Source organism: Drosophila sechellia, chromosome 3L (assembly GCF_004382195.2).
Source record: "Drosophila sechellia strain sech25 chromosome 3L, ASM438219v1, whole genome shotgun sequence".
Lineage (NCBI taxonomy): Eukaryota > Metazoa > Arthropoda > Insecta > Diptera > Drosophilidae > Drosophila > Drosophila sechellia.
Window position 1 is genome coordinate 9,617,899 of NC_045951.1, and position 14,875 is coordinate 9,632,773.

The 14,875-nt window shown below is 43.9% G+C and overlaps 2 protein-coding genes across 4 annotated transcripts; one reads left to right on the top strand and one right to left on the bottom strand.

Moving 5' to 3' along the window:
* Positions 1-19: 19 nt before the first annotated feature.
* Positions 20-4,191, bottom strand: LOC6605112 (85/88 kDa calcium-independent phospholipase A2). 2 transcript variants are annotated; one of them, XM_002029917.2, is made up of 8 exons: positions 4,058-4,185; positions 3,585-3,722; positions 3,129-3,424; positions 2,771-3,070; positions 1,900-2,717; positions 1,204-1,844; positions 809-1,144; positions 20-745 (listed from the first exon to the last, which is right to left on the bottom strand). In XM_002029917.2, the coding sequence occupies exons 2-8, from the start codon at positions 3,622-3,624 to the stop codon at positions 513-515; spliced, it is 2,664 nt and encodes an 887-aa protein (XP_002029953.1). In that variant the 5' UTR covers positions 3,625-3,722; positions 4,058-4,185; the 3' UTR covers positions 20-512. The 2 variants fall into 2 exon arrangements, with proteins under 2 accessions (XP_002029953.1, XP_032574288.1); XM_032718397.1 differs by lacking the exon at positions 3,585-3,722 and having other exon boundaries at positions 4,058-4,191.
* Positions 4,192-4,492: 301 nt separating this feature from the next.
* On the top strand, positions 4,493-10,518 carry LOC6605113 (glutamic acid-rich protein). 2 transcript variants are annotated; one of them, XM_032717882.1, is made up of 9 exons: positions 4,493-4,654; positions 4,901-5,241; positions 6,173-6,220; positions 7,157-7,317; positions 7,390-7,587; positions 8,082-8,763; positions 8,829-9,152; positions 9,294-9,946; positions 10,006-10,518. In XM_032717882.1, exons 2-9 carry the CDS (start codon positions 4,942-4,944, stop codon positions 10,325-10,327), a joined length of 2,688 nt encoding a protein of 895 aa, XP_032573773.1. In that variant the 5' UTR covers positions 4,493-4,654; positions 4,901-4,941; the 3' UTR covers positions 10,328-10,518. The 2 variants fall into 2 exon arrangements, with proteins under 2 accessions (XP_032573773.1, XP_032573772.1); XM_032717881.1 differs by having other exon boundaries at positions 7,157-7,587.
* Positions 10,519-14,875: the final 4,357 nt, after the last annotated feature.

The following is a 14,875-nucleotide window of genomic DNA, read 5'->3' on the forward strand; positions in this document are numbered from 1 at the left end:
GGAATTAATTAAAAACAGGTTTAAACACTTAAAAAGTTTTATTTAAAATTCGTGCTCGACATACTACATACACATTCATTTTCTAACAAAGCGGCACGGAATGTTTTTATCAATTAAACGATTCAATTGGAGGGTTACGTACAATAAAATACAGGACCGATTATAATACATAAAATAAAAGTTTTTCGAAATTAATGTGATGATATGGTACCCTCTTAAGTCCAATAACACAATATACAAAGCGTATTTCGTTTGCTAATCCTGGAGATGAAGCCTGGGAATTGAAAAAATTAAGGATAATCACACAGATTCTGTTTTGTAGCCAGGTGGTGGGAGGATTTCGGTGTTATTGAGAGTGGAAGTCCCAGCGAGTGAGCTGATTTAGACCGCAGAAAAGGTGCTTTATAAAAACGAAGAGGGTTAAACGAGTCTAAAATACACGGACATGAATCGAAAGGATCCCTCGAAAGAGAGATCTCTACAGCAAATGCGGTCTAAATCCGTCTTGCACGCTATTTTAGGAAATTGATCATCTCGATTATCTTATTCCGATTGGCGTGCATATACGCCTTAGTGTGCCACAGCATGTTGATTAGTTTTTGGTCGTCCTTTTCGTCCATGGCGATGTCCTCGCTCAGCTGCGGATTGAACCTGAAGTAGGGTATGCCAATAGTGCTGCACCAGGCGCGAGCTCTGTCCACCACTCTTCCATCGGAGCAGGTTGCCTGGTCCACCAGCAGATTGCCTAGCAAGCATATGAATTTGATTAATAATTAAACACACAAAGTATATGGATAAGATGCCTTACCAATGGTGGAGATTCCGTAGGCCAGTTTGGCCGTATCCCAGATGCTCTCCGGTCGGAAGACATCAATGTCCTTTAGTTCAGTCACCGGTATATGACCCGTGCCCAGCGACATCACCACGGATACAGGTATGGCCTCTGATTCGCGTCCAGCGTTACGCAAGGCCATATTGTACTCGTGAATCTCGGTCATGGCGTCCAGCGTCGGGTTGTTGGCAATCAAGCCGCCGTCTAGAAAGCGACCAAATGCGCGGAAATATGAGGGCGCAGCTCCAGTAGCCCGAGCAGCACGCCATACCAATTGTTCCGATGGCTGAGGAGGAGGAATTCTTCGGTTGTCTAAAAGAATAAAATAAAATTGGTGAACTATCTCGATAATTTTTTGATATCTCACTTACTAATGGGAGTCACAATGCCCAAAATGTCACTGGCGCTCGTATAGTTGCGGAATAGATGTAGATCGACCGGCTTGCGATCCGCCATCACACCAGTGACCATGATCTTCGGGTGCTTAATATCCGTCATCACGTTAAACTCGCCCAAATTGTCCTTCAAAATGGACTCAAAAAACTCGCTGTTATAGGGCCGTGAGCCCACAAAACACTGCTCCTTCATGCGCAAATAGAGGCCCATGCACTGCCGCATCGTTTTGCCGCAACCCAACGCCAAAGCGAGTATTCCCCCAGTACTGGTGCCGGCAATCCAGTCGAACATATGGATAATAGGAGTGCGCGAGAGCTTTTCTATTTCGAGTAGCATCTGTACCAGGACTAGACCACGAATACCACCACCATCCAGGCAGAGCAGGCGTCCGCGTCCGTAGGGTTTATCCCCTATTTCGGCGGCGATGGGCGAGGTGGGTGAAGGCAGCTGCTCCGGACTGGACACAGCGGATTTTTGCGAGCCACTGCCCAAACTATCCGATGAGTTTTCCTTCTTCATCTCGTCCGCATTCACTTTGGTTGTAAACATGCCAAGCAGGGCATCCATTATACTTTGGCCTTTTAATTCTTTCTCAGTATCGACCACGACTGGTTTTCTGGAATAAGAAAAAACTATTTTAATTTTAGTTCACGATTAGTTGATTTACATACTGTGTCGGCTGTTGCTTCTCCAGTATTCCATTGGCCGCTGCGTTCAGAAAACCACCCATCATTTGTCTACTGGTGGTGGCCAGCATGTTCTCTATATGCTCGCGCTGCTCCACGGATTCCGGTGCCTCCGGCGGAATGCCATTGTAGGTACCTTTGGCATTGCAACCAGGCGGGCACTTTGAGCCAGTATCCTTGCAGCGCTTGGCCCCCACAGAGTGCAGAATGTAGAGGATTTCATCATCCTTATTGCCACTAGCATCATTGCCAACCATGTGACGTGGCGTCTTGTCATCCTTGTTCTTCAGATTGATGTCACACCCAAAGACCACGAGACATTGGACGATCGGCACTAGTTTCTTCTCAATGGCAATGTGTAAAGCTGCATTTCCGTCTTTGTCCAGCACATCGATCTCCGCATCGTGGGCCAGTAGAGTGACAACGCACTCGAACCGATTCCTGGCCACCATCACGTGCAGTGCTGTTCGTCCATCGAAGTTCGTGGCGTTGACATCACAACCCTCCATGATGAGCGCATGCAAGGTTTCACGGGAGGAACACCAGTGCAGAGGAGTGCCGCCATATTTCATGTCCTGAGTGTACAGCTTGCTAACATTGGTGCGCAGAAACGAGGAAACCGTGGTCGGTGCGGATGTCTTGTACACTTTGCGGATGTCCTTGGCATTGAGATTGACATTGGCTCCAGCCAGCAGCAGTGCCTTTACATTATCTGGCTTGTCGGCGAGGCAGGCGACATGAAGTGGTGTGTACCCATCGGAGTTGAGATGATTCAGATTTACCGTGCTTTTATCAGTGATAAGCTGGGAAAATAAAGTTGAAATGTGTTTGAACTATACATGGATTGCTGGCTTACATTGATGATCTCTTTAGTGGTGCTGGCGGCGTAGTGAAACACCGAATTGCTGTTTATATCCAAGTGCTCCAGCTTGCTCATCGGCAGCAGAGCCTTCACCATCTCCATGTGGCCCTGTTTGATTGCCAACTGGAAGGGCGACATTAGGGAGGCTGCATCTGCTTGGTCCACGCACTGCAGCATCTTGGGATTGCTGATGTAGTCCACCAGATTGAAGTAGGCAATCAAATGTGACAGTGTCCAGGAGGGATTATCCGCCAAGGCATCGCAAGCTTTCTGCAGCCCATTTACATTGTAGTACTGAAAAATATAGAGTTAAATGCATCGCTTCGCATTGCTTTGTAGTCCTTTCTCGAACCTCTTTGACAATGCTGACGAAGACGGGCAGCCTTTGCAGAAAGGCATTGAAGCGTTCCTCGGCTTCCTGCTGCACCGGCGACCGGTACAGACTGAAGGATGTGGTATTGGAATCCGAGGTGGGTCGCTGCAAAATGATCTCATAGACGGCTCGCTTTTCATTGCTGCTATTGAAGGGCGGTGCAAAGAGGACCATGGCGTCATCGCGGGCCAGTACTTGAAGTGTCCCCAGCGCTTCGCTCTTGATCTCCAAGACCTTATTGGCCGGCTGATCGACACCCAGCAGGCGCTGTAGAACTGTAGTCGTGCAATATAGAAAGGCAATGTCATTAGATAAGGCGAATGCGTTGGTCATAAGACACTTTAACACATTCTCAACTAGTCTACTAAACGGCGACACAACATGAACATGAAGAGGAGGAGGAAGAGCGGTAATGATTGAAAGGGGGGTGAATACCGAAACCGGAGGCTAGTGCTCCTAACGCCATCCACGCCATGACTCAAGGGTGTGGAATTTGCTGCTGCGGATGCTGAATGTGTACTTTGAACTGGGCCAATCGGATCGGATGTGCTGGCTAATGTGGACGCGGTGAACCTGACAGAAAAACAATGGCCAGTATGTTAGTTACACGGGTGTGGGTGAGGATGAGCGAGTGGTTCGATGGGCTGCCAATAGTACACATCTTTGGCCAATGGGAAGGGAACAGATCATCCGATAGCTCTACATTGCAGTAATGCTGCCCCATTTTTCCGTGCCTTCCCGCTTCCCGTTTCTGACCGACGTAATCAATGGTAACAGTCATAAAATGGTTATTGTTCTGTGGGTCAGTAACTAAAAATATGGAGTGGAAAATGGATGCGTAATTTTCCAAACTTCATATCACCGCACACATTTTTTGATTTTTTTGATTGGCAACAGTATTAGCTAACCATTGAACATTTTACTGCTCTGATTTCAGGTTTCCTTATAGCACAATTCCAGTACAAAACACTTTAAAATTTCTGCTATGTAAAATAACTACTGAGCTGTATTTTTTGCAGCTTTATTAGCGATGTCGCCGTTTATCAGTGATGGTACTGCACCAAGCGATATTTCGTTACTTTCTAGTCGAGTTCAAAACCACTCTAGTAAAGGATTTCGAAATAATTTTGTCATACCCATTATTGCTAGGAAAGACAATTATAATACAAATTTGATTTCATTGACGAAATTTTGTCTAAGAAGCTCAAAGGAATTGATATAGTTTTCGAGAATATTTAAAGAAGGCAAAAGTTTCTTTATTTCCTTATAACGGTTCAGCTAAGTAGCATTGCCACATTTTTCACTCGCTGATTTTCAACACTGATTCCACAGAGCACGGTCACACTTCACATCGTTCGCCATTGCTAGAAAAAAAATTGTTCCAAGCGAAAAAAGTCGGTGATAGAAAAGGTGAAAATCAGAAGTTAAGCATTCAGTTAAAACTGATAAACAGACATAAGAGCAGCGCTCAATTGTGCCCATTAGTGAATAGTGTTAGAAGAGAGGTAAGTGGCGTAGATCAAGATGCAGTAAAATCGCAAAAAAATTCTCGGGCCGGTAGAAAATCGATTTTTTTTTTCCTTAAAGCGAGCGACGCCACCGGCGGCGCAAAGATATTCCATGAAAAAAAAAAAAAAAAACTGCGCTGAACGCTCAGTCTGTCTTTATGTATATTTTGCGGACATTTGCACATACATATATAGTCTGCCATGCGGATCGAATTTTGTAATCTTTTCAACGCAACTTTACAGTATTTCCTTGTGCTGCAAACAGGAAGAAATTGGAATTAGAGATGCGTGGACGCGGCGGATTCATTCCACGTGGTGGGGGCACCACTCGCGGTGGCTACTACAATAATCGCAATTCCAGCAACTACGTTAATACTCGCACGCAGGGCAATTACCGACCCAATAATGGCCGCTACGAGAATAACTATCATAACAACAACAATCGCTACAACAACCACAACAACAGTGGCGGAGGAACAGGAGGCAACAGCCACTACGACAACCGGAGTCGGGACAAGTTCACCCACCACAACTCGAGCAGCGGGCGCTACGAGTCCAGCTCCTCGAGCCACAAGCGGAGCTATGTAAGTTGGAGCACCTTGCACTAACCTATAAGTAACTATTAGTCAGTAATTACTACGATAGCTTCAGAAATATGTCCAGATTTGGTCTGCATTCTAATTAAATTCAATTTGGATTAGAATGAAAGGACAGAAATTGAAATTATAATAGTTAGAACACCTTGACTTTGGCTTTTCTGAATTGTGTGTCTGAAAATAGAGGAATCCCGCTTATAACACATTGATACATATTTTTTTGCAATGCTGATCATTCAGCCTCTTATTATCTCTCTAAGGAGATAAGAAACTGTAGGTAATGTTTGGCTGTGGAAAGATTTTTGGAACTATGAGTAAATAAGACGAATTACCAATGCATGCGAAAAATCAGAGATAAGAACCTTTTACATTCAACTTTTGTAATTGATAATAATAGGCATTTCGGTCAAGCTAGTAAACTTCTATACGCTCTTTGGGTGACTACTTATCTTTCCTAATTAGAAATCTGACAGAAAGAGAGATTAACGCGAATTGACGTCTTTTCCACATGCAAAACAAAATGAAAAACTATTCAATATATATTAGATTCAACCTTAAAAGTATATATTCTACAAACAGGTGCGTACTTATAAACGGCACACTTATTTCTGTGGAAAAAATAGATAAGAATGAATATAGTATTTGAAATATACAGTTGAGGTAAATTTAATATTTCCCAGTGGCAAATACGCTTGAGTATATTTGGCAGTCTTTATTTTTGTTATTTTATCTTTTACCTTTTTGATCAATGAGAAATCAACATCACCCATTATTCTCATCACATTTGTAGGAATTACATATATTAATAATAAGTCTGTCGCTCTTGTAGTAAATGAATGATGTATTACCCAAATCCATCTATATATATATATATATGTGTATTCATAATGCAATCTATTTTTATGTTTTGTGTTTCTAGGACTCATCTCGCGACCGCAGCATTGATCGCAAACGCCCGCGTCAAGACGTAAGTTATACTTTGCCCCATTTTAAATGCTATTCAAAGCATGCTATACTCAAAGGTCGACATATTAATTATGCATTAAGCCAATCGCCATGTACTGTGTAATGTTAATGACTTTCCAAATATTTATAGCACTGTTTGTGAAGCTTAAACGCGGGACTGAGTTGAGCCTATCGAGCGTTAAAGCATAACATGTCCCAAATGAGCAAACAGCGCGCGGACTCAAAGTTGCCAGACAAGCACTTTGGAGCACCGAACCTCTGACCATATACCATATAAATCTATATAAATCTGTATATTGTCCATAGCATCGGCAGCGGCGCGGCACCATATAGATAATGATTTTGCCAGCGACCCATCGATCGATCGATCGATATGATCCAATCCGATTCGATCTGAACCGACCCGCACTGATCCACGTATATACTATGAGAGAGCAAAAACTTCTTTAGAGAGCTGTTGAAGCGATTGAAGCGATTTTGATCTGTAAACTCTTGTATATCTTGTATGCCTTGTACCGTACCATCAGCTGTCAAATTTTTCTTCATACCGAATATCGAATATTGGTCGGTTAGCAATCCGAGCAGAGCAAATAGAAATCTATCAGTGTGTATACGAATTATAATAATAATATCGATTCAAATCTGTGTAGCTAAGCTATAAGCGTATAAGTTTTCTCCATCATGCTACCACACACAAAAAACACGCTGCAGGAAATAATAATAATAATAATAATAACAGGCAATTGTGAACTATATAACCCACAACCAATCCGATCAGAATCAGAATCAATATCAGTCTGTAGCTATATAGCAATTATTTTCAGTCAAGAAGTTTAAATATGTTTTATATCTACCACCTATATTTGATACAAAAATCAATACCAAATCAACCAAAACAAAGCTCCTACACACCTTCCTACTCATCAATCGTCAATAGGATTACCGTCGCACGTCCTCGTCGAATGATCGCAGCGATCGACCCTCGTCCTCGTCGCAGAACATTGGCTCCTCGTCATCGAACTATCATCAGCGGAGCAGCACCGGCGGTGGTGGAAATAACGGCGGGAGCTCGAGCTCCTACCGCCCACGCGATGATTCCACCAGCGGCAGCCGGCACCAGCGGGACGGATCGATGGGTCCGCCGAAGCGGATGATGCGTAGCGTGGCCGGCACCAACTATATATCCCGACCCCGCGGCACAATGTCGATGAGGGGCGGCATGATGCGCACCGGGATGCGGGTGGGAGGAATGCGCGTTGTGCGCACCAGGGTCAACGAGTCGAATGACCTGCGCACCATGCGCCGCCAGCTGCTCTATGCACAGCAGAAAGACCGGGCTCGCCTGCTCAAGATTCAGCAGCTGAAAAGGTAAATAGACCAAATATCCAAAAAAAAATCCAAATTAAATCAAAATCCAAATGAACATACAAAAATCAGAGTTACGCTATTGTGCACCAATTGAGGATGCAAAGAACTATGAATGCAATCTGTAAGATTGAGATAATAATGTGAACAAACTGTGAGATTCAGTGAGGCATCTAAAATCTGAATGCGAAAAGGAGGAGGGAGGAGAGCACTTGGTGTAAGATTATCCAAGCGGCCTCCAGAGAAACTCCCATCTTCGTAGATCAAATACCATGTGTATATATTTGTGTAACTAAGTAGAACGAATTGAAATGTACCGATAAAAAAGACACCCGACACTTCTTGACAAGAACGTATTTTGTTAGTTTTCTACCCAGCTTGTTCTTATGTACTTAAAAAAAACACAAAATTTTGAACTTGCCTTCCACCAAACAAAACAAATCCATCCTGCTACCCTGACATGACTTCACATTCGAATTAATTCCACTCAAATGTAGCTCGTTGCGACGACAACGCCAGGGCGGGAATTCCAGCGACGATTCCAGCGGTAAAGAGGACAAGGACGGCGGAGATGCTGAGAAAAGCAAGAAGAAGAAAGGCAAGGACAAGGACGCCGATGGAGGCGATGAATCCGACGACGACGATGACGATGAAGAAGACGATGATGAGAAGGACGAGAAGTGCAAGAAGACATCGCCTGGTAAAAAACGCAACAAGTCGGCCAACAACGAGGACAAGAGTGATGCCGAAGGTAACGATGATGACGACGATGATGATGATGGGCACGGTGATGGCGATGACGTTGATGACAAGGACCTAAATGAGTCCGATCCCAAGAGCGCCAAGGCCGATGACGCCTCCGATGACGAGGATGTCAAGGTGAAGGGCGTCGGTGAGGACGGCGATGGTGGCAAATCGGACGAAAAGGCCAAGTCATCGGGCGAGAAGTCAGGTAAGAAGAAGGACAAAGACGACGCGAAGGACTCCAAGTCCAAGAAGTCATCGTCCACCAAGAAAGAGCGCACGTCTCGCAAGGACAAAGACAAGGAATCATCGGGCGATGATCGTAGCAAAGAGCGACGTAGCTCCCGTCATCGGGATGAGGACCACAACAACCGCAAGCGCAGCTTCATCAAACTCATTTGCGTCCATTGCCGCATCAAGTGTGTTACATTTAAGGTGTGTTTCTTTTATAGGAGTCCCCTGAGCTATTCAATTAACACCGTTTCCTCATTGATTCGCAGGAGTACAACTACCATCTGAACTCGCGCTCCCACAAGAACTCCATGCGTCAGGTGGCCCTCAACCAGCGAGCTGACCTGCAGCGTATGCGTGCTAGCCAGCGCACCACACAGCGCGAGATCGAGGAGAATAGCAAGGAGGAGCACGAGTCGCGCTATTGTCGTCTGTGCCGCTTGGCCTACCGCCAGCCCAAGAATCTTCATCAGGCCTCCGAGCACCACAAGACCATTAAGAAGTTCTTAATGCCCTATTGCGGCTCCTGCCACCTGGCCTTTAAGAATGCCATGCTCTACGAGAACCACCGCTGCTCCCTGGATCACATTAGGGTGAGTCAGAGTCATTAAGGGATATACACTCATTTACAGGACTGGACTTTCCCAGATTGTTAATTTCCTTTTTTATAAAATAAGACTATCTAATCTTGAAAGAAAGCTTTAAATAATTAATTTTTGTATGTTTGTTTGCAGAACAAGGCCCGCAACGATGAATCCGGATCGGATGATAGCGTGGATGAGCGCGAGATAGATTTGAATAAATTCCACACTGTAGACTCGGTGGGCGAGATCGATGTGGACATGATCGACGCCGATGTAGATGCCATGGTCACCGAGTCGGAGGCCGCTCTGAAAAGCGAGGATGAGGAGACTCGCAAACGCGCTCTGATTGGACCGGACTATATCAAGGTCATAGAGGCTTTCTACTGCGAGCTGTGCAATCACTATTCCGGCAAGGCTGATGATGTCTCGCTAGAGGACTACACCAAAAAGCATTGCATGCAGCACTCCCATGTGAAGGCTTTCCTGCGCAACAAGGAGGAAACCGAGAAGAAGAACAAGACGGAGGAGGGTGATGAGGACGATCACGATGATGAGAAAAAGGCCGGTGATGATGACGCCGATGGCGATGAGGACTTCGATGGCAAGTTAAACGAGGATGACGACGAGTACGATGATGAGGGTGATGCAGAATTAGAAGAGGGTGATGCGACCCATGATAAAAAGATGTGGGAGGAGGTGGACAAGGATCTGGGTGACCTCCTGGCAGAAGTAGAGCCATTAGGACAGAAAGAAGATGAGGAGGATGAAGAGGACGAGTCTGTGCTTAACATTGACATTGAAAGGTATGTGAACGACGATGTAGTAATCATGAGCATGTTGTGTAATACGTATTCACTTGCAGCGAGAAAAACAAGGCGAAAGACGCCGAAGAGGATGCGAACGGCGATGCCTATGAGGGATCTGCAAAAGAAAACGCGCCGGTGGCCAAGTCGTCGGAGAAAAAGCCGGCTGCCGTCGCTCCAGCCACACCAACGGCCAAGACCACCGCTGCTGCCAAGCAGCCGGAAAAGAAGGCAACGCCCAAACCGACTGCAAAAGCCGCCAAACCTGGTCCGGCTTCCACGAAGCGCAATGTCTTGGTCAGCGTGAAGCGCACTTCGGCGGCCGCCATTAAAGCTGCCACCAAGTCCGCCAGCAATGCGGCAGCCGCCGACTCCAAGTGAGCGACAGTAATATAATAGTAATAGCAATAACCAAACCCAGTGATTGGGTTGCTACAAACATATTTCAAATATATAACTAAATTATAATGTGCTCAAACAACGTGCACTAGATTATGCCCAGCCAGAGCTGCTTCGTCATCTGGCCATCTAGCCCAGCGTGCTTAATAAATGTCCAGACCTAAATAAACCAACCTGTACCCGTGTGTTGTCTCTATATGCTGGTGGCGCGCTGCAGTTGAAGAGTACCTTTCTTGTACCTTTCGCTGTGCCATTCCGAGCGCTTCCAGTTGGGCCTTTCTAAAATGGCCAAGGCTCCACCTGGCCAACACAAACAATGCCAGAGAAATGCCTGTTGGTCGCCAATTTGTTGGCCCCTCCAAGGTGCCCACATGTAATTGTCAGCCGAGATATACATAAACAAGAAACAGCGCTAAATGAGATTAAATGGCACAGACATGCATCATAAGGCTGGGGATAAGAAAACCATTCGAGCAAACCAAGTATTTAGATCCAGTTTGTACTTTCACTAACTAGTATATTTTTATTGAAATATTAGATAACAGTCAGTTAAATGTTTCTTTAACGACAATGTTTTATAGACTATAACATTGGAGTGTATTTATTTGATACCAGCTAAATGTTAGGTGTACTAACTATCAAGTTTAAATGATCACACTATCTTTATTCACTGTTTCTTTTTCTATAGGTAATGTTTATAGGTGCTTAAATCGCTGCTCTCCTCAATTTGAGTTTTGAAGCGAATGTGGTTTACTTAATTATTGATACTTAATTATTCAAAATTAAGATGTTAGGGAATAACCGCGTTTAACGACTTGTATCACTTGGCGTGCTGCTGTCAGCTCTTCCTGCCTCCATTCGAAATGTATAGATTAACCTATTGGGCGGCACAAGTGGCTGCACGAGGCGCTGTTTGCCGTTTCCGCTTGATACTTTCCACTTGCCACAAGACAATGCCGGTGGTGCGGTGGCAACCGAAAGGAAAATACATTTCATAATTTTTCTACATATTTCTGCCAAATTAACTTTCACCACACGCCACATAAGATGGGGATCGGGATGTGGATGGAGATGGCTCTTCGTATTCGACTGTTATGCAATCTGTCACTTGATATGCGTGTTCGCCGGCTAATATCATCGGTGGGCCTTCTCACCTTCCGACGATCCCATCCGATTTAATCCGATGCGATGCGATACGATCCGTTCCAGCTTCCTTTCTTCACTTACTTTTGACTCGGTCTGCTCCGTCAGACAATGTCAGGTTTTTTGGGGTTTTGTTCACCCGGTCGCGGAGATGAGGGCTAATACCCCGGCAATCGCTCATTCAGCTGGCTTAAATTGCATTCATATTTTGACGCTAGATTTATGCGCACATTGTTCTGTCCGTGGCTGCCACAAATCCGGTTTTTGTCCCAAGCGCCGCCATTCCATTGTGGCCCGTGTATTACTATTAACATTTAATTTGCGATTCCAACTCCATGCTGCTGCTTTTTAGTTACGATTTTTTCTTTTTTTTGTAATTTTTTTTGTTGCGGTTTCGGCGCTTCTATTAAGAAATTTCAACGGTGTCAGTACAGAGTGAACAATTTTATGATTACTATGAGGCGTTTATTAGTGATTAAAAGTACAATATTGCTTGATTAGAACAATAAAAGTTGGTATTTAGTAACGAAATTTCAACGGTGTCAGTACAGAGTGAACAATTTTATGATTACTATGAGGCGTTTATTAGTGATTAAAAGTACAATATTGCTTGATTAGAACAATAAAAGTTGGTATTTAGTAACGACTGCAAGTTTGCTTGTTTGGTTAATAAATAAAGTTGTTTTGTTATATATTAGATTTTTTTTAAATTCAGCATTATACAGATTCGAAAGGTTTCTTATCAATATGCTGGAGATTTATCCTATGGTAGCTCTTATATTTGTACTCCAATTTCCCAGTTTCTGGAACAATACTACATATTATTTTAAAGTGTAGGATATATATTTACTTTTGTATGCTGCGACGGCTGCTATCTTCCTGTTGCTCGGCCACTTTTTGCACATGCCGCCGATTAAATGCCAAGGTGGTGAGCTTGCCGCTGGGACTCCAGCGAATCCAGTTATCATCATCGGGGGGCGCCGGTTACCCACAAATCGGTTAATGCCAGCACCGTAGCTTGGACATGTACACTTCATGGATTGGACTCCAAGAATCAGTAGCCAAATGGCCACTCATAAATTGTGTTAAATGTAATCGTTTGGCGGTGGAATTGAAATGTCAGTTGGATTGCTGGATGGATCTTTTTGAATCTTTTTGGATCCACATCCACTTGGTGCCCAGGGCCAACTCAGCTTGGTGGATGGCCAGTGTGCGGGTGCGTGGCTAATTGCCGCTTTTTGGCCAAATACAGATGCTTTGTGTTGTACACGTTTTCACATCGTTAACAATATGCTGTGTGTTTGTTTGTTTTTCGATTCCCCAGGGGATTATTGCTGGCGGCTTTTTCTTGTAAAAAACCTTGGCACTCAAAGGCCTGGAATTTGCATACGTTTACAAAAGCGCCGAGATTAGTGAAAAATGTTGGTAATGATTTGATTGTGGGCATTTGTAATCTACAATCTGTCATTGTCTTTGGATTTCGTGAAAAAATTAGCCAGCCAAATTTACAATATTGTCAACAGAGCTTTACGTTTTCACTTATAATATATATATGCATTAACAATTTAAAGTATTTTTAGCATTTGTGTGTGTCCTACATTTTTGGTTGTCTAAAAATATCATTCATTTATTGTATTACCTTAAAAACTTACTTAAAATAAGATATCTTAACATATCTTTTATGTTTTAATATAAGTTTGTGTGTGTTTTATATATATATTAAATATATAAACTTTGATTTCAAATACATATTTATAAACTGTTGTATGGTTTCCACAGAATTTTCCAGAATTTTTCCGAACCACCGATAGTTCCTTCAAATGTGTGAACATTTCGCACACCGTTTCTTTTTCTTTATTTTTTTTTTTGTGAAAACCACAAGACAAGTTAATTGCTTCGTTTGTGGCCGAAGTCAGGCAGAGTTAACCATGGCCAGCCAACTAATTGGGACAGTAGGCAAATGCACTTAATGGCAAGTGCACTATATGGTTGGTGGTGGGCATGGTGTTCCGCTCCGCCCCAATTTTGCAATCCCCACATACCATTACCCATCAAACCCCTAGGCATACCAACATACCCATCATCATCTGTGGCACGCAATTCAAAATCTGGGAGCAGATAGCACACGGACCAAAGACTAGTGGTTATAATCTAATTAAGCCAGCCGATGAGGCAGATCTTCTGTCTTTCTGCACCGCCATTCTTCTCACGCCCAACATGTAAATGAAGTTATCCGGGTGTGTCAGGGGAGTCATTGTGGAGATCGCAGATCGCAGATCGGAGTTCGGGGTTTGGGAATCTGGGGGCTTGGAGCTTGGGGATCTGGGGGCAGGGGTCTCTTGGCATTAGCTAATGCCGACAAGTTTACACGTCTGGCTGCCTGCGACTTGTAGTGTGGAAAATCTCGGCGCTTCTTATTTTTTTGGACATACTATACATATATATTTTTCAACACCCATTCATTCATTCATTCATTGTGTTTTGCTGATGGCTGCAACGCTTTCCCGATTTCATCCATAAAAGTCGGCGATTTATGCTGCAATATGGCGTAAAGAAATCAAAAAAGAAAAACAAAACAATAACCCCCAAGCGTCTGCTTAGTGTGTAATAATCATTTCTTTCTCCGGCACAAGCATCCAGATCGCCTATAAATAATACGACAAGGTCGGTCGTCGGATCGTATGCCATTATGCCTATATATCAATTGTGCGGGCAACTCATTATCGGATCTGGAGCCGACTTGGCGTGAATGGAAGGCATTAAGTTATTGCATCGCCATCGCAGCGGGCATTATGGCTGATGCATGGACTTGGTGCGATCCACAGTCCATATATTTTTGGTCCAAATGACTGTAAAAATCTACATGGGTGCTTGGGCCCGTCATTAAACGCAGGCCAGGTATTTGCGGCGATTATGCCAAGCACTTGTGGCCGCCGAAACCGAAATTAAAAACCAGGAAACCAGGCAACGCAAATCATATAATACAATGCGAGTCAAAAGTCAGCCAAAACCAAAGATTCCGTTTCCCCCATCCGATACCCATAGCATGTAATCCACGGATGGCTGCTCCTTTTTGGCTGGAGGATAGCTCATTAGCAAACCATTTCGATGGTCGTGCCAGTGCATGGCAAGAAATGCAAATAAATCGGCGATGATCGATTTGAGTTTGTCATTAAGATCACTTACTTCACCAGTTACTGCAGTTTCTTAAAATTTTGTTTAAAATTTGCCTCTATATTAGTATGTTATTTTCAAATATTTGTTTTATATATACTTAACTTAGTTAGTTTAAACTGAATTTCTTTCTGTGCTGGAGCCACGCTTCAATGGAGTTGGGCGGCCAATCCCGGACTTTCTGGCCAAGAGACGGACACGGATTGTCGCCGG